This window comes from Apteryx rowi, unplaced genomic scaffold (assembly GCF_003343035.1).
Source record: "Apteryx rowi isolate R43461 unplaced genomic scaffold, aptRow1 scaffold_34, whole genome shotgun sequence".
NCBI lineage: Eukaryota > Metazoa > Chordata > Aves > Apterygiformes > Apterygidae > Apteryx > Apteryx rowi.
In genome coordinates, this window is record NW_020449863.1 from 4061112 (window position 1) to 4086598 (window position 25487).

Here is a 25487-nt window from a genome sequence, read left to right on the forward strand (position 1 = left end):
TGAGTCAATAATTTTTGAATGTACAGTGATCAGGTACTTAATTAAGGAACTTGAGAGAAGCAGTATTGGCACATATAAAACACTTCACTTTCTGTAGCAAGTACAACATTCAACACTCATACAGAATAATGTAGAGGAAAGAAACAGAGAGAGAGAATTTCACTAAAGCTTCAGGAAAACCTGGTATAGGCAAGGACAGAAAACAAATACTAATTATTCTGTGTTGCTTATAATTGCTCAAGCGCTTTAAGATTTTGCCTGTGTTCTTCCACTTACATGCTGTTGATGCCCAAAATAAGTATTTTCTCACTGTATTAATGATTTCTTGTTACAGATAAAATTATCTTACCTTCTTGTATCCATTTTTACAGTATAAATACACACAAATTGACTGTTACTAATCACATCTTTCTCCATGCTGATACAGATCATAGCAATCTGCCAGTTTTGGTTCCTGAGATTCTCAGGTAGAAAATATCAAACCTGTCCACCCAATAACTAAAAATCTAATGGCACAATCTATGAAGTGCTTGTAATTGTGCACCTACCTGTATGTAGTCATAAGACAAATGCTCAGAAAATTAGATAAGGGCAAATAAATGGCTGTAATTCATGTGTAGTCATGGTAAGCACACATGCAAATTAGGTGCACAGTTGTGCAAACGTTTTATATGATTAGCTTGCTTGTTTTTATAATATTTGGATGCATAGCTATGTGTTTGTATACATCTAAAAAAACTCCAAAGTGCATCTTCTACTTTCATTTACTGATGTGCTGTGCACACTCGAAAACTCCTAGTATAATCAGCTGTAAAATGCCCTGGATATTGTTATGTAAATCCGATTTTTTTAAAAAAAGAAGAAATAAAAATAAAATACCACCAATGTTTTATTACTTCCATTAGGCAAATAGGGCTGCCACATTGCTTTCCACAGAGGCCACACAGTAATAAATTCTGAGGAAGACCCTAAAGACTTTAAGTAGGTCTGAAAAAAACCAACAGCTCCAGCCTTAAGCAGCAGTAGGAGTCCAAAACACTCCAAGGTTTTTCTGAGGCAAGTTCTACCATTCCTTTCTCTCTCTGTTTCATAGGATTTTGAAAACTCTTGATCTTATTCTAGTGCCATTTTGAAATTATCAGATTTCCATTGCTTTCTAATGGCAAAACCAATTCTTTCAGTCCAATTCAGCATCATTAAATTGTCAGAATAGCAGCTTCCTGTTTGATTCTTAATTATTCCTTTTTATTATATTTAAGACACTCAATTTTTTAAAGTGGTTTACTCTTCTTTGTAATGATCTGTTGTGATTAGAATCTCTTTTATATTACACTGAAGTTTTAAGGGTGTATACTGGTACTTCTAGTCTAAACCTCTATTTTCAAGGTATTTAGAGGATTAAATTCTAGGCTGACTCTCTGTTGTGAATTCACTTTGATGTTTAATAAAAAAAAGGAGAGAGACAATGGGAGAAATTAAAGACATAAGGGACAGCTCTGAATTTTAGGGGCATATTGTCATGCACAGAAATCTTCAGGCATCTAGATAAGAATATACCATAGCCTTAACTTTGAATTTCCTTCCTTTTGTGAAATTAGTCAGGCTGCTGACATTACTTAAACAGCCTTTTTCAATTTAAAATTCCACCCTCCTAACATTATGCAGCAGGACCAAGCGGTGTGAGTGTTTCAGAGGTGGTGTTATGACAAGGGTAGATGTATACATAATGGGGACTTGAGCTGCGAGCCTGGGAACAGCCATCGTATGGGGTGTAGGAAGAGCTATCATAGGATGTGGCCAGGCCTGTGTTTACACAGAAAAGGCTCACATTCGATATACTACAATTACATTGGCAGGTTGCCTATGATCATATCTTGTTTCCTTGATGCTGAGGGATGGGGAATATAGGCTGTGATTATTGTTACAGGCTTTAGCAATAAGAAGATAGGAGGCTTGAAACACCAGCAATTAGCGTTCACACCTAACAATAGCATGCTGTGGGGCTGGGTACGGGGAAGAGTGGGCGGGTGACACGCAACCTGCCCCACTCGCACGATGAGGAGCTGAGAAATAATACAAGCCTCGGTGGAATTATGCAGCTCTCACGCAGCGACGATTACGCTATGGACTTGGGTGGCTCCGCTCCTGTCCCGCTTCACGTTAGCTGCATGCAGGAAACATTGTGCAGGTTTCACGTTGCCATAGCGGAGCTGCTGCTGCAAAGAAGTGGCCGGCGACAGAATGAACACCTTCCCCTGAGCTCTAGCAAGGGCTAAACGTCATCATCTAGTTTCACCTCAGCATCGCTTTTCCAATTTCAGGGTAGTCGTTCCTCTGCCCTAGACTCCCCTATGTCCGTAGAAGTCCATGCCTTCCCTGTGCTTCCTCAACCAGCACAACGTAAATTAGAGGAGTTTGCAGCCATCTCAAACCACGGAGACTGAAAATCACAAGCCAGGCACTACATGCCGCTCATCACCCTCTCTTCCATACATGACAATGTTGATTTTGTTATGACTCAAGAAATGAGGTAAGGCAGATTTTACATCAGAGGAGATCACTACCAGCCGGGTGGGCAACACTGTCCTTCCAAAGGTTCACCCGCTATCATCCTTGCTCTCCTCCACACTCCCCAAGACGATACCAAAAAGATCTCCTTGGTTATGAATCATGGTCCCAGCTGTTACAGGCAGCCAAGTCAATGCAAAATTTGAACAGTTCCATATCACCGGTTTTGAAATGACATAACGTTTAGCTGCTTATGGGTTCCAAGTCAGGCATTTTGCCTGGCTGCTCTTTGAATTGGCCAACGCACAAGCTAATTGCAATGTGCTATCAGGTTTCACTTTGCACACACCTCAGATTTGGGAATGAGAACCTCAAACACAAGCAACACCAATATTTGTGAAGAAAAATAAATTTATCAAATTTAGAAGTCAAAAAATCTTTGTTGGTTATATGGATACTATAAAAAATAAAGCAGTGTGTGCAAAATGGAAACTTACATTGGTGCAACACCCCTATCTATTAGAGGACAACTGTAAAGAAACAGATAAGAAAAATTTGGGGTTTAATTGCTTAAAATATTGAACTTGGAGAGACGTGGGAAGTACTTCCCAACCTCCACTCCAAGTTTATGCAGTCTCTCCACTAGCAAAAGGGACAAACTTTTTTAGCATAGGAAAATGGATTATAAAAACACTAATTTGCATATTGGCTCAGGTGTAATGGCAGTCCTCCAAAATACTTTTAACTCGTCGTTTGAAAAGGACTAGCTTTCACTCTGGTTAAGCTAAATTAATAAGTAGCTGTTAAAAGTTCCATCCCATATTTGTTCATTGCAAATTGCATTCAGAAAAGCTAAATCCGTTACAGGTATCAATAGCCATCCAGTTTTCAAAAAAAAAACCCCAAACCAAAAAACAAAACCAAAAACATTTTAAAAAGTCATAGGCGATACACTGTGCAGGGAGAAGCTATGTGTAATTACAGATGCTGATCTACCCACTTGTACTGGAAATAACAAACCTTTCAGGTTTTAGCCATAATGATTAATTTTAATGGCAGTAGACAAGAAACAGTGTACATGGAGCTCTGTGACATGCTGCATTTTTTTTTTAATCTGAGAGCCAAGACAAGCCGTTCATATGTTAGCAGCTATTAATTAAGGCAACAATGTTTAAGCAGTGGGTTGAGGTAATTTTAAAACTGCTTAACCCTTTTAAGAACTGATGAGCTTTACAAGTATGTGTGTGTATACATATGTATGTGTGCATGTGTGTGCATACATATGTATATGTACATGTATATGCAGGTATAGATATACAATACATATACATGTGTATGTGCGTATATATATGCACACACACACACACAATGCGTATGACAGCTGACTAATTTGTTTCAGGGAATATTTAGAAAGCAATTTGGATCCATAATTCTTATAAGTGTTGTTGCCAATTTATGTAAGTAAATATAAAACTATTTAGTGATGTTGATTTTTCATCAAATCAAACATATGGATTTACTTTGAATTGTAAATTATGTTGGTATTCTTTTGCTTTCACGGTCACAACAACTTGATACTTTTAATGCATCCAATGATAAGAAACTGCAACTTAAGAGTCCTCCTCAATCTTCACATCATGGCTCCAGAACCAGCATTTGTCCTCATCAGCACATTTGGCTCTTCTGCTGCTTTGAAGCATCTTATCAGAGTCACATTTTGCTAACATTATTAGCATATCTCAGTACTGTTTCTGCTTCACTTAAATTTTTCTTATATTTTAACAAGTAGGGTTAGAGGCATAAGTGTTAAAATATTGGCCAGAACTCACATAGCGAGTAAACAAACGATGCCACTTGCGTCAAAAAGAATCTGTATTTTGTACACAGGCAAATAAGCCCACAAGATATTCATCTACAATGTCAGCAGTGAATTTTCAAACAAATACATCGCAATTGGAGACCTATAAACATTCACAAATAGTCGAAAGCTAAACATGCAGAACACCGTATTTACAATAAATTCCCAGTGCCTGGCAATGACACACAACGTATTAGTTAATGTCATCATTCCTCAGGACACTATCTTTACTTGCTTTTGTTTACTGGCAGGTTGGGGGAAAAAGTTTAGAAAAGCGTTTCTGACTTTTTTTTGTTTTGTTTTTGTTTTTGTTTTTTTTTATAAAAAACACTTCATGTTTCATCTCGAAGGTCAGAAGTAGTACAGCACCTCTGAAAGGCCACTTTAATCTCTAACAGCAGTTTGTGCCTGACACGAGATCAGAGCAAGGTTTCCTTCTCAAATCACGACACCAGAGAGTGCCCTAAAAGAACCAAGGTTTATCAAATCTCTCGCTTTTCAATAAGCGCCCAGATCTTTTACAAGGGTTATTTAAAATAACCCATCGCTTTATAACAGTGGAGAAATTGGAGAAAAGCATGAAGCCAAAAAATGGAGAACCAAACCAGCCAACAATGAAACACAGCGCACAAACTGAAAAATTTCAAAGACAGGACATACACAGTCTTAACTAACTGATACCGTCAGCAGGACGTTGCATGAGACAGCGTAGAAGACACTGGCAAGGGGGTAAGTTGGAGGTGGGGTCAGTGGTGGTAGCCACTGCCCCAGGAGCATCTGACCTCGGCTGAGAAAGGCAGAGCCCTCGTGCTATTCTTGCTTTTTGAGTAAAATGACTCTTGCTAAAAAATGAACTTTCTGGCTTGTAACCCCTAGCAATACAGATGCAAGCTGGCATCTCCCTTTGAGCTGCCGTGGTATTTCAGGCCGGCTGGAGCAATCAAAAAGCCAACATCACCACACCGCTCCAAGGGCAAGTCTCAGCAAAACGATGCCGGCCTTCTGCGTCCCACGTTACGGCTGCTTTGCTGCCCTCGCAGCAAACCCCTTTCTCCTACTAACAATCACATTAAAAAGCAGTTTGGCCAAGTATTACTGTTACCTGAAAAGCAAACTTTGATTGCAATAGGGCTCAGCACTGTCAAATGATTTGGACACACCTGCTTCGGATTTGCCCCTGTTTAAAAGCAAGAAGAAAGAAACGTGAATGGATATTTAGCTTTGTACGTTTCATAGGGAATTTCTCAATGCTTTCGTATTATAAAAACACATTTCAGCTTTGTAGCATGCTCAGTGCCATATGCATGACAAATTTCCACTGAAAAAACTCTTGTGCATGACTGACAATAGTAAAGACACAAATTACCGTAATTTTATGCCCCCTGCAGCTAGTGGTATAAAACATAGTTTTCAACCTTGTTTTTACTTGCTGAATTTAGACAAATTTATAATGTTACTGATGACAGTGAGAAAGACACTCAAATGCAGAAATTGTATTCCTAGGCATAAAAACAATTTGGAAACAATATTTTATATATGCTGCATATGATGAAAAAATGAAAAATAAGGCTGTCATTAAAAATACAAAGAAAAGATGAAAACTGTAGGTTTTTAAAATGAATTCAACATTTTATATATACATGTGTGTGTATGTATATATATATATATAATTCATTCAGCTATCACACTAGATCAGGGCTCCTTTCTTCCATGGATACTGAACAGTTAATCAGGTGCAACATAACATATTACTAGCTCTCTCACTCTGAACATTAATGTTTGAAATCAGGCTAAGTCAACAAAATCAAAAAGGAAAGCAAAAGCCTTGTTTAAGCAAAGCCTACAGATATATGGCTCATAATGGCTTTTCCAGTAAGCATACATTTTTTATCATATTTCAAATTTTTAGAGTGTAATTTTATTTACAGAGTACACTGAAGGCCCTAAAAACTGACAACTGCTAAAGATGATTAAGATTTACAGTTAAGCTAACCTCCATATGTGAACTGCTCAAGCTACTACCTAACTAATGAAAGGAAAACTCCAGGAAACTGTGCAAGTAAAAAGGACAACTGCTCGATTTACTTTTGGCTTATGCAGGTTGTTTTTCAGAGTATGCCTATACTTGCTAATGGGCTCAGCCACCTAAAACAGTTGCTTTGGTTACTGCCTAATTTCAAGTTACCTATCAGACCATGCAAAGAAATCATAACAGTACCAGCGCTAAGCAGTGTCCCCTAGTTAGACCCAGTCTTTCAAACCACCCTTTGTGCTACTAACAACAGGGACCTGGTTCCTGCAGCTGCTTTCTCGTTTGAGGAGCGTGAGGTGCAAGAGGCTGTGGCTGGAACAAACTTCCCTTTTTTGTGTGGTGATTTTTGGCACTCTTTGAGGCTCCTACTTCTTCAATTACCCAGCTGTAAGTGCAGGATGAACAGCAGCATGGCTCGCTGACGTGGGAAGGCAGAGAGGTGACCTGCTGCACACAGCTTGGCTCAGCAGCACTGATCCTTCACCGAGTGGGGCTTAGCTGCCTCTCCACCCTTAACAGCCTTGCTGCTGCCAGGGATCCTTACGGAAAAGTGGTTGAGGAGGACAGGCTGGGAGCCATGAGAAAAGCAGAGGTCCCCAGCGGTTTTGCCATCCACCTTGTCTGCCAATGAGTTGAGGGCTGTTCCCTCTCCTCACAGCCCTTCAAACCCTTAAGCTTTGCCATCTCCAATCCAACCAGGCCTAAAGCATCACCCTAAAGCCTCCAGATCCTTGCCCTTATTACCATCCACACAGCCGAGCCCCAAATACCAACCCTCATAGCTGCCTCTGGACATTTTTCCAGCACTTCTAACCCCGTTGGAGCTCCATCACAGTAAGCCCAACCACACTTCAGAGCCCCCTCCCATAAAATCCAGCACCCAGCAAAACCACCTTTCAGAGCCTCCTTTGACAAGGCCAGCAGTACCTCCATTCCCACGGCTGAGGATCACCCTACTCTTCATGCCCTCCCAGGACAGTCCCGTCCCCAGCAAGCCCCCACAGTTTCCCTTCAGCTGAGACCATTCCCCACTTCAATTCCATCCACATCTCCTCCCCTGAAGGCTCATCTCAGCTACTGCAACTCTCCCCATCATAACTCCACTTTTTATATTCACCCTGCTCTTAAGGACTATGTGAAGAAAGGCAGATGCAGTCTACCGGCAAAACCAACAATTAAATTTGTTGCTGGTTTTCAAGAGTCATCATTTTCATTGCGAGACATAGCAGTTTGTTATTTTCCGAACCTTGAGCTCATTCCCATTTATAACTCTTTGAGTGAAATAACTATCCGATCTACAAAGAGGTTTGGAGCTACTGCTGTAGACGATAGCAATGCTAGAGCTACCCTTCCTTTACCATAGCGTCATGAGGAGAGTCAAACAATAAATTGTGGAGCATTAACCAACTGTAATACAGAGGTTTAAGAGCATCACAGAGAAACTTTGTGTTAATAGTTGTATCTAAAAGTAGAACAAAGTGGAACCCCCATCTGTAGTAGGTGCTGCAAAAGACAGTTTCTATTATCTCCTTTTGATAATTACAGGAAACAGTAGAGAAAACTTGTATCTCGAACTTCCATATTTGCTCTTATTTCCATACCTAATGGAAAACTCAAAACTTTGTTCATGCAGCTGATGATCTGCACACTCAATCAAGGACTCCGAATGACATCGTTGGATTCAGTTGCAATCTCAGTTGGAGCCACTCCCGTAAATAATAATATTGAGTTTCCTCTGACTATTGATTTCTAAAAGTACTGGCAAGCCAGCAGAGGCTGCAGCTATTCTGAAAGGGTAATTTTGTGGTTGACTTTACACAGAAATTATGAGAATAATTTAAAGAAATTCAGAAAAACCTTTGCTAAAAGGCTGAATTCATGCCCATTTTATCACCTTTACTGCAACAACATAACGGCGCTGGAAATTGGAATTTCCTTCTAGATGCAGACAGCTTTCTCACAGTGGTCATCGACCATCGAAACATCTTCTCCTCGCATCCTCGTCACTTCTGTCACTTCCTCTTCTACTGTGTTCCTGGAGAGCCTGGACATATCACACCTTTGAGAACAGCAGTAAAGACTGTGACGTTCTGGTGGACACGTTTCCTCTGTCAATACACACGCTTGTGATCCTGCCATCACCAAGATGTCTCTGTGAACTGCAGATGGGATCTTGCTGACTCCGGTAATCACCTACAGAAAACCTTTTGAGCTGCCATTGCCAAAGATACAATTGCTTCAGCTACCCATTTTTCAACAGTGGATGCATATTAAGAAAGTCTAAAGACTGCCACTAAGCTACCAAGCTACATTTCTTGCTATAGAAAAGGGTCTCAGGAGACAATGAGCTAAATGAACTGTTTTAGTAGATAATGATAAAACTACAGCATATAATTATCATGCTGCAAAATGACTATATTTGTAGTTAACAGGGAAACTTTTCCTACGTTGAGCTTAAAAAAACAAAAAGCAACCTCCCCCCACCTGCACCGGGAGGTGGGGGGAAGAGAAGAGTCCATAATGTGGCATAGGGCACAGCAGTGACACTAAGCCATCTCAATTCAAGCAGCAAGCTTTCTCCAGTCCTCTCAACCCAATCAAGACACACTATTATGCAAACACATACATGCTCACACAATTTGCTTTTTACAGGAACATGTCAGGTCATTTCACATCAGCACMCTATCATCTTCCCATGGAGCCTCTGGAAAAGCGCACTCCTATCTACAGACACCTACAGGATACCACACCTGCTCTAAATCTTGCTAAATTCCAGTTATCCACTAGCCAGCGGCAAATAATTCTATTTTAAATGGATAAGTAAAGTGCTATGGTCAGTATGACAGAGTAAGTTTTGTATCTGGACTAATAAATCACTGTGACAAGTTTGCAAGACTGCCATTCTGCATTTTGTCATCTTACAGGTTTCTTACTTTGAATATATATATAAAATAAATAAATAATGCAACTGCCTACATATTTGGTGAAGAAATGTTAACCTTCTAAATTGTATTTTATTCATGCTTGAAATGGCCGAGTCTCACAGGACTACAGAGCACACCAATGCACAAGAAACATCATTTCAAGCATATTGTAGGAGAGGTGGCACAAATGCCGATTCTGCAAAACCTTCCTGGTGCCACATTGGTTTAGACTGAGATGATTGTGTCCCAGGCTGGCATGAATCCCTCACTGTCCCACATTTTAAAGACAGGAGAGACTGCATTCCTCTGTGTAATCATTCCTTAATTGTACATGAAACATTTACTGGAACAGAAATTCAGAAATATTATGACACAACAGCAGTCTTTCCCCATCCTGAATAATCCTTGCCTTCCCATTTCTGCTGCAATAAGGTTTAAGCTCCACAGCCCAGGGCTACAGCAATGTGGTCCCAGGTGGTCAGCGCGCACCTTCCCCCACGTGCTATTGCTGCCACAAAGCCCTGGTGCTGTTTGCTCTCAGCGTGCTCCAGCAGTAGCTCACCTTCAGGTTTAAGTGCCTCAGCACAGGCTCATTCAGCGCACAACTTCCCATGCCGTTGCTCAAAAAGCAAGTGGTCTTTCAGAAAGGAAAGCAACGTCATCTATATTCTTCGGTTGCAGACTATCAAATTTACCTTCCACTTCTAGGTTGCAACTATAAAAATATGGGCCATTATCCGTTTAGAGCTCAAGCCAAGCAAGTTACAAGGAAACACATGGACACAGGACTGGTACTACCCTGACATGGTCAGACGTCCTGCACAGGCACTAGCAGCAGGCAGCTGGGGTCAGCAATGCACTCCTACAGGCTTCAGCCAGGGAAAAACATGCCCCAGAAAGCACAGCCCGATGTGAACGGGGCCCACTCTTACGATCACAACCACCACGGCAGGACTAGACAGATGGCCATGCTGCTGTGTTACGTGTTTCTTCTCTGCCTCAGGAGAGCTGTGGAGATAGGCAGCAGCCAGGGAACACACAAGCTGCCAGCACCATAGCACGGGACCTGGTCAAGCAGGTGGAAGGTCCTCCACCACATAGGGTTCTTCCTCCTTGCCAGCAAAGCTGGTTCACATCTACAGACCTCTGCCACTATCTTCCTCTGTGATGACTTAGCATTTGCTTCCAGTAATATTCACTGCTCTTCCTTATGCTAAGTGCTAGTCCAGCTTAAAAAGCAAACAGGCCTATTGCCTCAACTGACGCTCAGATTTGACTCCACTTACTGGAACACAGCTATTGCTGTGAAATTGAGAGATTCACAAGATGACCTCTAAAATCAAGAGCTGTGGCACTAGAGAAAAGGCTGCAAACTAGTTGACACAGTCTTCAATTATGCTGCTATTACACTGAAACACATTTAATGTAGCTGTAGCTTAGAAAAGGGAAACATCTCCATTTTAAAATGAAATAAACCGACTACAGCTTAGTCTTGCTTTCAGATAGGGCACACAACCATTAGGCTATGAATGAAATTTCAACAGTTAATGCCTTGATCTTGGTAATACAGGAACAATAGGTGCAAGACAGCTAGAACCACATAGGTACAGAATATTATCTAGTGTGTATTTTCTAGTTCCTGTGTAAAGCCATCTATATTCATATTCCAGGACTCTTCACCTCTTCCCACCCCATTCTGGATTACAGCAGTGTCCCTGAAAGACTATTACCAGGTGAATTCCAAAACGAGAGATTCTCCCCACCAAATCCAATAGAGAGGACAAAACAAACAAACAAACAAACAAAAAATAGAAGAGAAAAGAAAGATAGAAAAAAGCTGCATACTAATAGTGAAGGTTATCATAAAGCCACACTACCAATGCAGGAGACATAGCTCATAGCTTGGATTCAAACAGTCTACTTGGAAAACAAATTCATCACTCCCTTCTGCCCCATCTAGTTATGCCTCATTTTTTGAGTACAAGATGAATATTTTGTGTATTTATAAGTATACTTGCTAGTTTAAGTTAACTGAAAATTTTACTGAAAAAAATCAGGTCCCAATTTCTTCCTGGCTTATACAGGCTTGCTTATGTGGGAAAACCTAACAAATAAATTAACTAAAAATGCAAAACAAAAGCAACAATGAAAAAACACCCACAAAGTTAAACACTCACAGATAAACTTTCATTTGGAGCCTTGTTGTGGGGGACCAAATTACAACATCAAAACATGCCTGAAGTATTGCATTGGCACTTTATTCCACTGGGTATACTGATACACGGATTTGTGGGTTTCCATCATCATTCACAGAGATAAGACACATATTTTCTTCGTACCCTTTCATCTTAGTAATTTGTAGGAGTGTTTTATTTTCAGGACCCCACAGCCACGGACTGTAAAACTTTATGGGTTTACAGGTTATGCAAACTCCCACATTTTTACAACTAAAGTGTGTTTGTGAGTCTCCTAGCATGTAAACAAGTGTTGTCCCTGCAAGTAATATCTCCCTTGTTTAAAAGGCATTTTTTAGTGGACATGCAGTTCTTACAGCCATAAATAACCAGATTAACAGCTATGAGAGTGGATTAAAGACAGTAGAAAACTACAGCACACAAGCTGGGGTAAAAGGTATAAACTTTTTTCTTCTTTTTAACCTCCCTCTAATATCCAACCCCCTAATGAGATATTTTACACAGAAGTACATTTAGGAGAATTCTAACCAAAAGATGTCTTTATTTTTTCTCAGTAAGTACAGACAAAACTTGAAAAAGATGTTCTTTAACCTTCTACTTTCCACCTCAAAGTACATTGATCAGGGAAAGAACAGTGAAAGACAGGACAGTTGGCTAAGTTACAGTTACGTATCCCCCCAGCAACTTTCTTCATATATACATATTTAACGAAGCAACAGGAGCCAGAATACAATTCAGGTCACAGCAGGTCAAACATCAGAACCGAGGAATAGCCTAGAAAGCTGCATCTTAATATTTCACTAGCAATTTTAACAGGAGAAAAGCATTTCCATTAATGTTTCTATTAATTATAGCTATGGAAAGTGCTGTTTAAACACAGTATTTATATTAAAAATTACACAGAACAACATGCTTTTTAAAATTTTTATTGAATGTAATATTTAAACAATTTCATAAACTAAATCATAAAAGATAATTTGTTCATGATGCTTCAGATCTTCTTTTCCTCCATTTTTCCACATAGAATTTGAAAGTCTCCTATAAATAGAAAAGTGGAATWAACAAGTTTAACATTGTTTGAACTGAAAAGTTACTAATTCTGAACAAAGTCATATATCCTGACAAAAGCAAAATCTATTATTCTCTGTCATGAAAAACTACATCTGTATTGAAGTCTGTATAATTAAGAGAAATACCAGGGAGAGAGAATAAAAGGCAAAGAGAAAACCTTGCCAAAAATGCATAATGAAGAAGCATCTATTACAAAATGCGATAATATAATCAGTTTCATTTAAAAAATGAAAATACTTTTTAACCACAATCTGCAATTCTGTAGAAAAAAAAAAGTATAAGATGCTTTTAAACATCAAGTTGTATTAAAGAAATAATTGAACAGGAAGATCAGATGATGACTCATTCCAGTGACTTTGAAAAAAACCCTCCTATTTTCACTAACTGCACATAAAAAACAGACACTCTAGGATTTAAATTTACACAGTCCAAATGAAATTTGTATTATAAATTATGTCACAAGTTCAGAAAAAACTGTGCAGCTGGTAACAGGCTAACACAAACATTTTGAGGCAACATTTCCTCTCATTCTTCTTTGCAAAATTTAAAAAGAAATCACATTTATCACATTTTATCACAAAGCTTATTGCTTTTAACACGACACAATATGGAGAAACCGCATATACTCAGGTCCTTAGAAAACAATAGAAAAGTACTTATTTCAAAATGTAAAAAGGGGCTGGCAAATGGCAATAAAAAAAAGTTTGCTTGGAGAGGGAAAATACAACTCTTTACAGCCTAGCATTTAGCTAAAATGGTACTAATAGTCTGTTAGTCAAAGGAATGATGTGGAAGAAGCATTTGCAGTCTTGACAGATTTAGTGTCATGCCACTTGTCACCTTCAAATAAGAGATACTTGCACAGTTGCATATATCTGTTAGCAAAGCAGTTAGAAGTAAAGTTGCAATAGAAAAAATAATTCCTACAAAATTCCATCATACCAATGCAACAACTTTTATTAGATATAAACCAGGTAATTAATGAAAACTAAAATCCATTAATTGTTAATGAAATACACATTCTAAAAACCTTCTGAAGTTTAATCACTGAGATAAATGTCCAAAGGACATTTGATAAACATATACCTGTAGATGAGTGCCTGATAAGGTTCAGGTACTTCAAAAACAGTAAGCCCCAAAAGGTTTTTATTTTCCCATGTCAAAGCCAACGGAAGATTACCATAGCTCCTGCAACACTCCGAACTTCATACATGACCTCTTTTGAGGACTCTCTGCAGAGATTTAATCCCGGTTTACGCAATTTATTTTATTAATATGGAACATATACAACTCTGTAGATCTATTTCTTAATTAGGAAATACTCACAGGGGGTTCAGTGAAAGGGACGGGCTCTCCTGCTTTTTTCAGAAAAGCTGCTATAGATTTCAGAGATAGCTCATGCAGTTGTATATTCTTTGCTTTTGTTTTCGCATACACAGCCTTTACAGAAGCAGCATCCCCATCTTGTTCTGAAAAAAGAAAACAAAAATGACAATACCAAAATGGTTAAAAGTTTCTCTTTTCACCTGTTTTCATGATGTCACTCATTCCCGTTATTTCCTAAGACATATTCTCAAAGGACTATTGACAATTCATGTATGAAGAAGACAGAACGTAATAGCCATTTAGGCTTTCCCTTTTGCTTTGAAGCTGGATGACTGATTCCTTCAGAATGTGCTGGAACCACAAAGAGTAGGAGCCGCACAGGGAGAACACTCTAGGATTTGACATGCAGAGCCATATGCCTCTTTCTGAAGCAAACACTAAAAAATAAAAAATAAATCTAGAACAAAAGCTACTCAAGTTCAGCATTCAAGAGCTCTGGAACAGAATTTCATTCCTTTAAGTAAGGGCAGAAGATTGTTATGGCTACACGTGTGGACTCCATCAAAACTATAGGAACAAAGATAAAGGTCAGAAATTCATTAAAACAAAACAAAACCCCAAGAAAATCCACACTTCATCCTACTGAACAGGAGGAAATCTTTGCTAGTCTGCTAACACTATTATAAACCTTAACTGCTTAGGTAAGCAATGACATTTTGCTGGTTATTCCATTAATGGCACCATCATCCGCAACAGTTTAATGAATCCGTTGTTCATTTATTTAACTCTGTTTATCTCTAGCTGTAGAAGAGCAGAGTATATTTCTCCTCCCTCTAAAGTGGGAGAGGGGAGAAACAGCATGGTCTCTGCTGTGATCTTCCTTTTTCCATTGACTCCTTTCTCCCCATGCCTGGCCATAAACTTTTTGGCTGCTCAGAGCTTTGCTTAAGCAGCACCAGGATGAAATTAAAGGGGTTCCTGACAGTACCACTGTTGTCCTCAGGGTCCTAGAAGCACTATGACAGTTCCTAGCATCCTGAGAACAGCAGGGAAACCATCACGCCCAGTTAAATTCATTTTGTTCCTTGGGAAAACTCAGAAACATCTGGAGAATGGGAGCTGTCCCAGGCTCAGAAATAACTTGCTATACTGGTGGTTGCATTTGTTCACATTTAGAAAGGGCTACAAAACTAGTGGTGCTTGAAAGGTTTAAAAAAGCAAACAAACAACCCCCCCCCCCCAAAACTTAAATTATGCAGAAATAGATAACTTGGGTCCCCTTCTCAAGAGAAAAGGCTTCCCACTCACACTGGCAAGTGGATGAGCTACTTTTTAAATGTGGGAGGCTACAGAAACTGCACGAAGTGACGGTTTAATGAAACTCTAAAGAAATTATTAACTTCCCATTTCTTTAAAATAGAAGTATTTATTGTATGAAAAACAAAAAAAGAGCTAATAGATTGCGTTTAACAGACCACACAAATGAGATTTGGCATGATATTTCCTTTTTCTAGGAGACATGCTTCACTTCTCCCCCAGATATCCAAATAGTAGGACAACAGCTTTCTTCCTAAAACAGAAAGATGCAGCAGAAAATGCAAATATAGTATCCTAATATGGCTCATTCAACTAAGTCCTGGTAAAGCGTGTCAAGTAACTGATTTGCACTCTCTCACCTGCTTCAGAAATGAAATGTGTCTAATACAGACAAGAGCTCTGTACAGACTAACCTAGGAATAGCTTTTAAGAACTCTTTATGCTGGTATTGAACGCCTCCTCTACAACTTGCTGTGAACTGAGCCCACCTCTGCCTAAGTCACTACAGCAGCTATCTGTTCATTTACAGGGTGGCTCCATGTGCTAAATATGCTCTGAGAAACAATGGATTGCACCCACTGATCTAGGTGTAATACAGCAACCGGGGCTCCTCTGCAATCTCTTCACAAAATGCTCTACTATGATGTAGTTGGTGAGCATTTAAAAAAGAAAATCGGTTCACTTACAGAACTTTCACTGAGGTAAAAGCAAGGGGCCAGTGATAGTGTAAAGCAGCAGGTAAAGTGCTGGTGATAGTATGTGTGTATATATATATATATATWTWTTTTTTAATAATGACATGGTAGAAAACATCCTTCTGTGAATGAAACCACAGGGCTAAAACATTTTGCTAGCAATTACTGTTTTGAACATTACTATGCAAGTGAGTTTTGTAAGTTAGATACTACATCATAAGATAACTTCTATAAGTTAATTTAAATACAGGTAAGTTTATATTCCTTTAACACTATACTTTGATAAGCTGAAGGTCAAAGCCATTGGATTTGCTTCAGAAGTRTTTTACTAAAATATTCCTATTTATCTCCCCTGCAACATATTAGAGCATGAAGACTTTTGTCATTTTATCTCTTTGCTTATAATACACGTGTGAAGAGGATTACATTTCCTCCCTGTAAATAAAACTCCATATCAGAGATCCATATCAGAGTACACAAGGCTAAGGACACTGAGGCATGCAGATGCAAGCTGCCAGTTGTGCACTGCCAGAGGGGACGTATGGCCTGGTTTCTCAAAGGCGAATGTTGTAAATAGACATATTCAAATAGGACACTTAATTTTTCAGAGCTGTTCCTTTCTGACTTCAACATAAAAAGAAATGATTAGCACTTCAAATCAACTATTTAGCTAAATCCAAATGAAGTCAGCTAGAATATTAATTTTAGCCAAATCAACCCAGGTATAAAGAATCTACACTAATAAAAATAAGGTCTTTGCACACTACTGATAGAACTAATCATGATTTTGGAACATGTGAAAAGAATTAAGACACATATTACATGTTTCAAGAAAAAAAATAGATTCATTTGTTAAAGCCGTTCATTTGTAAAGATTTGCCAAGTAATTCTCTCTTCAGGTTAGGCTGGATTCTTTTCCATTCCAAGAAGCCACTACCTAGCTTCTGTCGTAGCACTATCCTTTAACCTATTACAGCTTCTTCTGTAAAGGATTCAGGCTTGAGCCCCTTGGTTATTTTTCCAGCCTAATAGCTAGCATGGCATACAGGCCCAACAAACTTAAACAAAAAAACCCAGCCAAAGAGAAACTCCACCTCTTTGTAGCTCAAATTGTAAAACAAGCTACAACTCACACAACAGAGATCCTACTGCTGCTCTAAGGGTTTCCATGACCTTTTCAAAGGCATTAAGATTTGGTTCTTACTAAAAAAATTATTGCAAAAACAGTAAATTACCATAACATCTCATGAGGTATCGGTATGCAATTGCCAGATCTAGATGATCAGGAATCAGTTCTAGAAGTGTCTCTATCTTCTTTGCCTATGAGATTAAATGCATAGTCAAAAAGAGTACTTACTTCAAATCTTAAAGAACAAATTCTAGTTGCCAAAATCAGAATTATTTCAGACCCTTTAAAAGAAATTTATGAGTAGCGGATTGTTCAACTGAATATAGAAGTCACATTTCACATGCAGACAAGAAATAGCCAAAGAAACTGGGCACAAAATAAAATAAATTAAAATAAATAAATAATGAGGATAGGGAAGGAAATAATAGGGAGGCAAGGGACTAACACCCCCACAAAAAGGAGTCTAACAGTTACTTTCTCAAATAATTTTTTGAAGGAAGTGATTCATCTGTTAATGACAATACGTGAGGGTTTCAACAATCAAAAAAAGGTAGACCACTCAGCCACTTTCACTGACTTAATTGTAGCCGATGATCAATGCTTAAAAACAGTCAGATCACTAATTAATGTGCTTAAATCTGGAGCACCCATCTCCCCCTTTCCTCCCCGCCCCCCAATTTCAAAAAGTCTCAGGCCTTGAATTAAAAAAAAAAATACAGAAATTAATAGCATCTTTACCAAGTACTAGTAACTTCTCAGTGTTATTAAAGTTTCAGCTACAAAAGCTAGAAAATTTCAAGGATGTTGATTTCTTCTGTAGATGCCAAAAGACAATGTATTTATCATTATCACTTTTGCAGTAGAATCTTTATAAATATTTGTTAATGGTAATTTTCTCAACATATATAAATGCACATTTTAATCATTTGCAAAGTATTCACTCTGGTTTTTGTATAAATTGTCTCCTGGTGCTGCTCTTCTGTGAAAGAAAATTATTATTTTTTCTTTACGTTTTGGGGGTGCAGAAGGTGGGAAAAGGAGGAGGGCAGGCACACAAATGGGAATAATTTAAATTATGAGGAATGAGCAGAAAGACAGAAATCTGAATACATCCTCAAACTAGATCCATGCCCAAACCACCATAGCAAGTAATGCAAAATATGTCTTCTAATGTAAACACAGAGGCATTCTCATTAGAAATTGTCTGAGGTTCTAACTTGCATTTGCATTCATATAATGGAGCCAAAACAAAAAAAAAATATATTCAGGTTAAATTCCCATACTGAATTGGCTAGTGCYGTAAATAAAGCAGCATGATGTTTGCGGGATCTAAAGTATGACATCAAAAATAGAAGAAATTACTGAAACGAGAGAAATATTTATTACATTCTCCTTTTCATTATGCTCTATAAACTGTTTTTTAAATGTAACCAGCTCTGCAAATTAAAATTTTTTCCCCCCAGAGAAAACTGACAACACTGTCAAACTGTGAACATGAAAAGATTTTGAAGTTCAAGATCCAAAAAATTTAAATAAAGGTTGATTAAATAGGATGTTCTTAAAAATTCAATGATGTATATGCAAAAGTATTATACCTGTCCTGGTTTAGATGATGATTTAGCCATAAAATTCACTAATGTTCTCTTCTGTTCAACTAATGCACCACACCTCTAAAGAAAAAGAAATAATTAATGTAGCAGTTAAGAGCAGATTCTTGATAAGTAAAATGACTAAGGTGAAAATTTGCAGTTGCAGAGGTTTACAATAATACAGTAATACATATTACTTATAACAACTATACTATTACTTTATAGAGTAAGTAACTGACCATAAAAAACCCAAAAAACTAAACATGGAAAACAAGTGCATTTCATGCCCACTTTTGATAAACATTGTTTTTGGAATGGTAGGTATAAAGTTTGTTTAAAACAAAAGGGGAAAGAATTAAACTAATACTTCAACATACCACAAAAACGAGGTTTAGGACTGCAAAAGAATGAAAAAGAGAAACACTGTTCCTCCCCAATTATACTGCCAAGCATTCACAAGTGAGCTAGGGATCATAAGGTTAATTATACATTTAATAAGGTGTCAGGGAGATAACTGCTCGTTTCTTTATAAAAATTAAAATGTACAAAGCAAGTTCTCTTTAAAGTATAATTACCTACACTTATGCATACAAAGGACTGATTTCAATCTCTCTATTTTATAAAAGGCTTTCACTGCAATAGACAGCGTTTGAGAGAGAGAGAGAGAGAGAAAAGTTAAACTTAAAGTTTGACAAACCACATAAATCAAAAATCTATCTTATTTTAGAAACTAGAGCAATATAAAATACACAAGACAATATTTTAGTTTATGCTTCTCAAAGACATCAGTCTTACAATTCTCACAATGCACAGTGCTTTTTGTAAGCTGTAAGACATCCTATCAGTACCCAAGTGCCCAGGAGGAAGCGAATGCTGTGCCTACAAAGCACGCACAGCATGAATTTACTACATTCAGTTAGTATTTTAGACACCCACAGGCAAGCATGTTTCGTTGCTTCCTTGTTATGTACTGTGAAGATGGTATCGTTTGACAAGTTCTTTAAGGTCCAGGTGAAAGGGTTGGAAGCCTCAATTCCATCAAGGAAAGGGAGACAAAAACGGTGACATTCACGTACCCGCAGTGTTCTGACAAAAATTTGCTTTATGCTGATAAAGAGAGGCAAAACATTTTGGGGAAGAACTTGCAACATCTCATCTAGTGCTTCTTGCCACTCTCATCTATTGTCAGTACAAGCAATCCGGGAGTTCTGGGAGGAAAGGGACAGTCTAACTGAAGAAATGTTTTCCACAGTCCCCTTTCAAGGCTAAGCTATCAAACACTTGTGACTTTTGCCAGTAAAAGCATCCTTCCCCCAAAAACCAACGAAACCCTCAAAYCTCTGTTGTGTTCTCTTTAAGGTGTAAACAGACCCTTAGGTGCACTGTGAAAGCAAAGGTTCTCTGTGTATTACTAATATTTTAGTTTGTTACAAGAGAAAATGTATTTAGGTTGTGCTGCTTTACTCTCTACTGTTCAAGAGAAGAATAAATGGTGGACAGTGATTACTATCTTCGTGTTACCTATTAGTACAATACTTGATCCACAATAATGGTAAAGAATGTTTAAAACAACTTAATTTTTTTTCCCCCTACAGAATATTAAAAAATTTTTCCCCCCCTCACACACTTAAAAATTTCAAGTCAATTAACTCTGAATTTCCATTTATCATGGAATATTTTAGAACCTTCCTCCAAGATATAGCATATACAATATTATTTCAAGTATGCTATAGAGCCATGAACTTAAGTACATGTCCAACATTTGGATTCTGTACCAATAAAAGGTTTTAAAAATATATCAATGGAAAGTATTCATTAAAAAAAAAATTAGAACATGCAGCTTTTGCTTAAAAATGCAAAGAACTCTTTGCAAAAAGAAAAAAACAAAAACAACCCCCCCCAAACCACCACTCTGATTATCTAATTGAAGAGAAATCAAAGGGGAGAAAGAGTAAGATAACTTGAGAATTTTTCTCATTTTGATGTTTCATACTATCACCAAAATAGGAAGAGGCTTAGTTTATGAGGAATACTTTTTGTATTAAAAATCATAATCTCCATTTAAATTAATGATGGCCAGTTAGGCAAACGATGAATAAGGTAATATTCCACAGAAGCCAATATACAATTGACCTCACTCTACAGCATTAAATCACTGAACACTTTTCTTGATCTCTGTCCTTCTTAAAAGAAAAAAAAGAAAAAGAAAAAGAAAAAGAAAAAGAAAAAAAAAGGTCTTGGAATATCATAAACCATCTGATGGATAAAGCAGAGGTTTTTCTTTAACAGCTTAAAATACTTAGCAGCTGGTAAGTGAATATAATACTATTCACTACGAGAAACGGGTAAGAGGCCTCATTTTGACAGGGGGAGCCTACACAAACCCAGCAATCTGCAGAATCACTGGGCTCGTTTGACTGCCACCTGCTGGGAAGAGACTCCCCGACGGCGCCTGTTTGTGTACACTGCCAGTGGCAGCTCTCGTCACCCACGGTTCGCTCTGCCTCGGGCTCAGCTTTGCAGTTCGCTCTGCTAAAACGGCATGAATGCCGTTGTCTCATTCCTTGAAGACTGCTAATTTAACTGAGACTGTGGCCACAGAGACCAGCATTTGTCTTTTAACGCATCTGTGACACTCAGTTGACTAGAAAGCAGATTCAGTTCTTGAATACAGCACGTACAGTGTTTTAGCAACCAACTGAAATAATGCCCACGAAAACCAAACATTGCCCACTTCTGGTTTGTACGCCTATAAGAGATGTATTACATTTATAGCACTTAGGAAATTAGGTGAGAAATTAAAGACGGCGGTTTGCAAGAAGCGACTGCTGTGTAACAGAATATCCGTAAATGAATATTGTCTTTGGACAGAATTTCAAGAAATGCACAAGTTTTCCTTCCTTCCCTTCAGGTTGTTTCACAGGTTGTTAGAAGACAGAAAGCATTTCCACGCTGGCACCCACTACGGCTATTAGTCCTACAGCGCTAGCCTGTAGTTTAGAATAGTCTAATCTAAACAGCATCACTGCCACTCGCACTGTAACGCTAAAGCATACTACTCTTAGCCGGCACTATACACTGCACTGTCATGACACCTCTTTTTGGTAATTTCTCGGTTTACCTCCGAGAAGCTCTAAGCAGTGCTATACCTCTTGCTGTATCATTACCTGTAGTAGTGATCTGGCATCATCCACTCTATCTGCATCCACGTACTGGAGGAAGAGATCTGTGACAGGTCTGTAAACTCCAAACTGATGGGCTAACCGCTCTGCCATCACACCAACTGCAAAAGGATGGGTACATAAGGAAAATCTGACTAAAAAGCCACTTTTGTAAACTTTACTGGCATGACTTTTGCTGACTGTGCAGGTTTTACATGCAACAGCTCTTCCATAACACCTCTGCCTAGTCATAATATTTAAATATCACTGCTATTAACTTACATTTTTCCAAAGCTGGCTCTAATCCTTCCTCAGACAGCTTTCTTAACAAATAGGAGATATTTCTGATGGGTTGATCAGGATTCTGTGCACCAGAGATAAGCAGAGGCTCAATGTATTCCAATGCAGCATCAAGGTTATTGCTAGGAAAAAATGGCACTGGCTTAGTTTTTGACATTAACATTTCTACACCTTCAACAGCAGCCATATTAAAGTTTGTCTTCTACATTAATGCTAACACTTCCCAGCAATAGTTAAGTACCTATGACTTCCTTCATTAAGTTATTGTAACAAAGTTAAACCATTTATGGATGAATGAATAAATTAACCGGCAAGACAATTTTTTGAATGACCTTTGACCTGTAACAATATCTAAGCATTTTTGACCCCCCTCCCCCTTTTTTTTACCCCCTAAATAAAGGGAGATGAACACTGGCTAGCTGCTTTAAAAAAAAAAAAAAAAAGTGTTCTGCAAAACTAGAAGGTAAAACCAAAACATTAACAGAATGTATCTGAATAATTAATGCAGACAACTTGAGTATTTTTTAATGCTATTCAATTAATTATTTACTTGACTTCCCATATCTGCCTTTTTGGATGCAAAAAACGATACTAAAAGTCATTTGGTTGGTACCTTTGCCTACACACATACACTACTAATGCATGGTGTTATCATAGCAAATGCTAATAAAATAATTCAGAAAGCATTCATTAGAGTGTAAAATCTACTTCTCTAGTGTTCTAAAAAGTTCAAATGACAACCTCTCTTATCAGTCCACTCTAAAAATTAATTAAAAAAAGAAAATAGAGCATGATAAAAGTTTTAGGAGAAGCAGAAATACAGCGCATTTGAAAGGCATGTAAGATGCTGTGAAAAACTATTTGAGAAATACAAGCCTACCAATAAATTAATGGGCATTAAAAATATCTGTAAATGTATTTTTCATAGTTCTCAAGGTACAGCTTGCAAGACATTTAAGAATATATATTTTTAGAGGAGAAAAAGGCACATTACTTATGCTGCTGCTAAATCTTTTCATACAGGAAAGCTAGTTTTGATATGGGAAAAGAACTAATGATGCTTAAATAATGTTGTCTGCATACACCAGTTTTTGCAGTTTTTGTAGCCAATCTGATTCAGGTTAAGAACATGTCTTGACTTTGAAATGTTTTCATGACATGGAAATACAGGAAAATATGCAGCTTATGAGACTTATTCTTAAGAACCTCCCTTATTTGGAGTGTTTAATTTAGGCAAAAGTCAATTCACTAGAATTATGCGCCAAGGCCCACTCAGATCTCAGTATTTACAGGATCAGTCCTTTACAAACAGATTGTTTTTCAATGGCAATATAGTAAGCTCAACTACTGGAACTGGTCTGCATGGCTCCCCCTCAATTTAAAGCCATCTAGCTGTTCCAAATACTTTAGTGGGTATTCTCTCCGGTCTGGCATGCCGGAGGCAATCCGCTGATATGTACTATATAGCTCTACAGCTCTCCTGCTGAATTAGATAGAGGAGCTCTACCTCATGAAATTCATTTGAAATAAAAAAACCAGAATATATAAGACTCCTGAAGACTGCTTCCTGCAAAGTATATTTGAGAAGCTCAGTATCCCCTTTGTCCCAACCGGCCCCTCACTTCAGTTTTATACAAAGGTTAAAGTAGCATAGCAAGTAGCATAGAACCAACATATGAACAAAATCTATGATACCAAATTAAACATTTGAATCACAGGATATCCAAAGTGTGGGGATAATTATCATGGTGGGAACACTGGCCCTGTAACAGCATGGCAAACAATTTTTTTCAAATATTTTCATATTGACAAAAATTATAAAATCATCCCACAGATATACTGTATGGCTTGCACATTTTGAGGGTAAAAACACAATCATTTTATCATTTTGACTGCTGAAACAGGTAGTAGATTTTGTTTTCAAGCTAATATTATATTCATAATGCACGCATGCTAAGTTGCAGGATTTTTTACATTTATATTGACAAAGTAATTCAATTCAACATTCAGATTTCATAGGACTTTTCATCTAACATGAAAGAGAACACTTTACCTGAGGTATAACATATGTTAGAAGAAAAGTATCAAAGCTAAATTACACTACCAGAGAGAACCTTATGCTCTCCCAACTGCTTCATAGCCATCCCTGTATTTTGGTAAATGATTTCCAATCCCACCTATGTGGAACAAGACGAGATGGGAACTGAAAGCCCAGTGGTCAACTTCAGCAAAATTTTAACATCTAAGACACTAAGAAGGGAAATGGAATGAAGTGATAATGTAAATTATTCAGAGAGGAACCTCATGAAGTTCCACAAAGGGAAGTGCAGGGTCCTTCACCTAGGGAGGAATAACCCCATGCACCAGGTCAGGCTAGGTGCTGACCCACTGGAAAGCAGCTCTGCGGAGAAGGACCTGGGCATCCTGGTGGATTGCAGGCTGACCAAGAGCCACCAATGTGCCCTTGTGGCGAAGAAGGCCAATGGTATCCTGGGGTGCATCAGGAAGAGAATTGCCAGTAGGTCGAGGGAGGTAAGCCCCCTGCTCTACTCAGCCCTGGTGAGGCCGCATTTGGAGCACTGTTTCCAGTTCCGGGTTCCCCAATACAAAAGCAACACGGAGTTACTGAAGCAAGTCCAGCACAGGGCTACTAAGATGATTATAGGACTGGAGCATCTCTCATATGAGGAGAGGCTGAGAGAGCTGGGACTGTTCAGCCTAGAGAAGAGAAGGCTGGGGAGTAGGGGGGAATCTTATCCATGTGTGTAGGTATCTGAAGGGAGTGTAGAGAGGATGGGGCCAGACTCTTTTCAGTGGTGCCCAGCAATAGGATGAGAGGCAACGGGCACAAACTGAAACACAGGAAGTTCTGTCTGAACATGAGGAAAAACTTCTTTACTTTGAGGGTGACTGAGCACTGGAACAGGTTACCCAGAAAGGTTGTGGAGTCTCCTTTCTTGGAGCCTTCAAAAGCCATCTGGACACAGTCCTGGGCAATGTGCTCTAGGTGACCCCGCTTTAGCAGGGGGGTTGGACTAGATAACCTGCAGAGGTTCCTTCCAACCTTAACTGTTCTGTGATTTGTGAAATGATTTCTGACCACTTTGCATAAAAGGAACTTACATCAGTCCTAGAAATAACTTACTTCTTAGTGTGAACCAGTGCAATGGAATTTATGATTAGTGAGGAAGATAAATCAATCGATTTTGTGATGCCTTCCACCATGTTTTCAAGTGCCTGTAGGTTCTTCAGATCTCCTTTAACTGTCAGAGCCTGAATGAGCCTCGTAACAGCTACTCTAGAAGGCAGCAAGCCGCTGTCAAGCATTCCTTTTAAAACAGCCATGGCATCTAGTGAAGATGAGAAAAGAGGAGAAAAGGAA

General features: G+C 38.4%; 1 protein-coding gene across 2 annotated transcripts in view; it reads right to left on the bottom strand.

Annotated features, from left to right (window-relative positions):
* Positions 1-12427: 12427 nt before the first annotated feature.
* The window catches only part of LRPPRC (leucine rich pentatricopeptide repeat containing), an 86122-nt gene continuing 73062 nt past the window's right edge, over positions 12428-25487 (bottom strand). The window contains exons 31-37 of one of the 2 annotated variants that reach the window (XM_026072291.1): positions 25251-25455; positions 22088-22227; positions 21812-21927; positions 18651-18725; positions 17162-17246; positions 13915-14057; positions 12428-12555 (exon numbers count right to left, since the gene is read on the bottom strand). In XM_026072291.1, the coding sequence (XP_025928076.1) occupies positions 12499-12555; positions 13915-14057; positions 17162-17246; positions 18651-18725; positions 21812-21927; positions 22088-22227; positions 25251-25455 (821 nt within the window). In that variant the 3' untranslated portion in view covers positions 12428-12498. Of the gene's footprint in view, positions 12556-13914; positions 14058-15389; positions 15485-17161; positions 17247-18650; positions 18726-21811; positions 21928-22087; positions 22228-25250; positions 25456-25487 lie in introns of those variants that run through there. The other variant, XM_026072292.1, reaches the window with a different exon arrangement.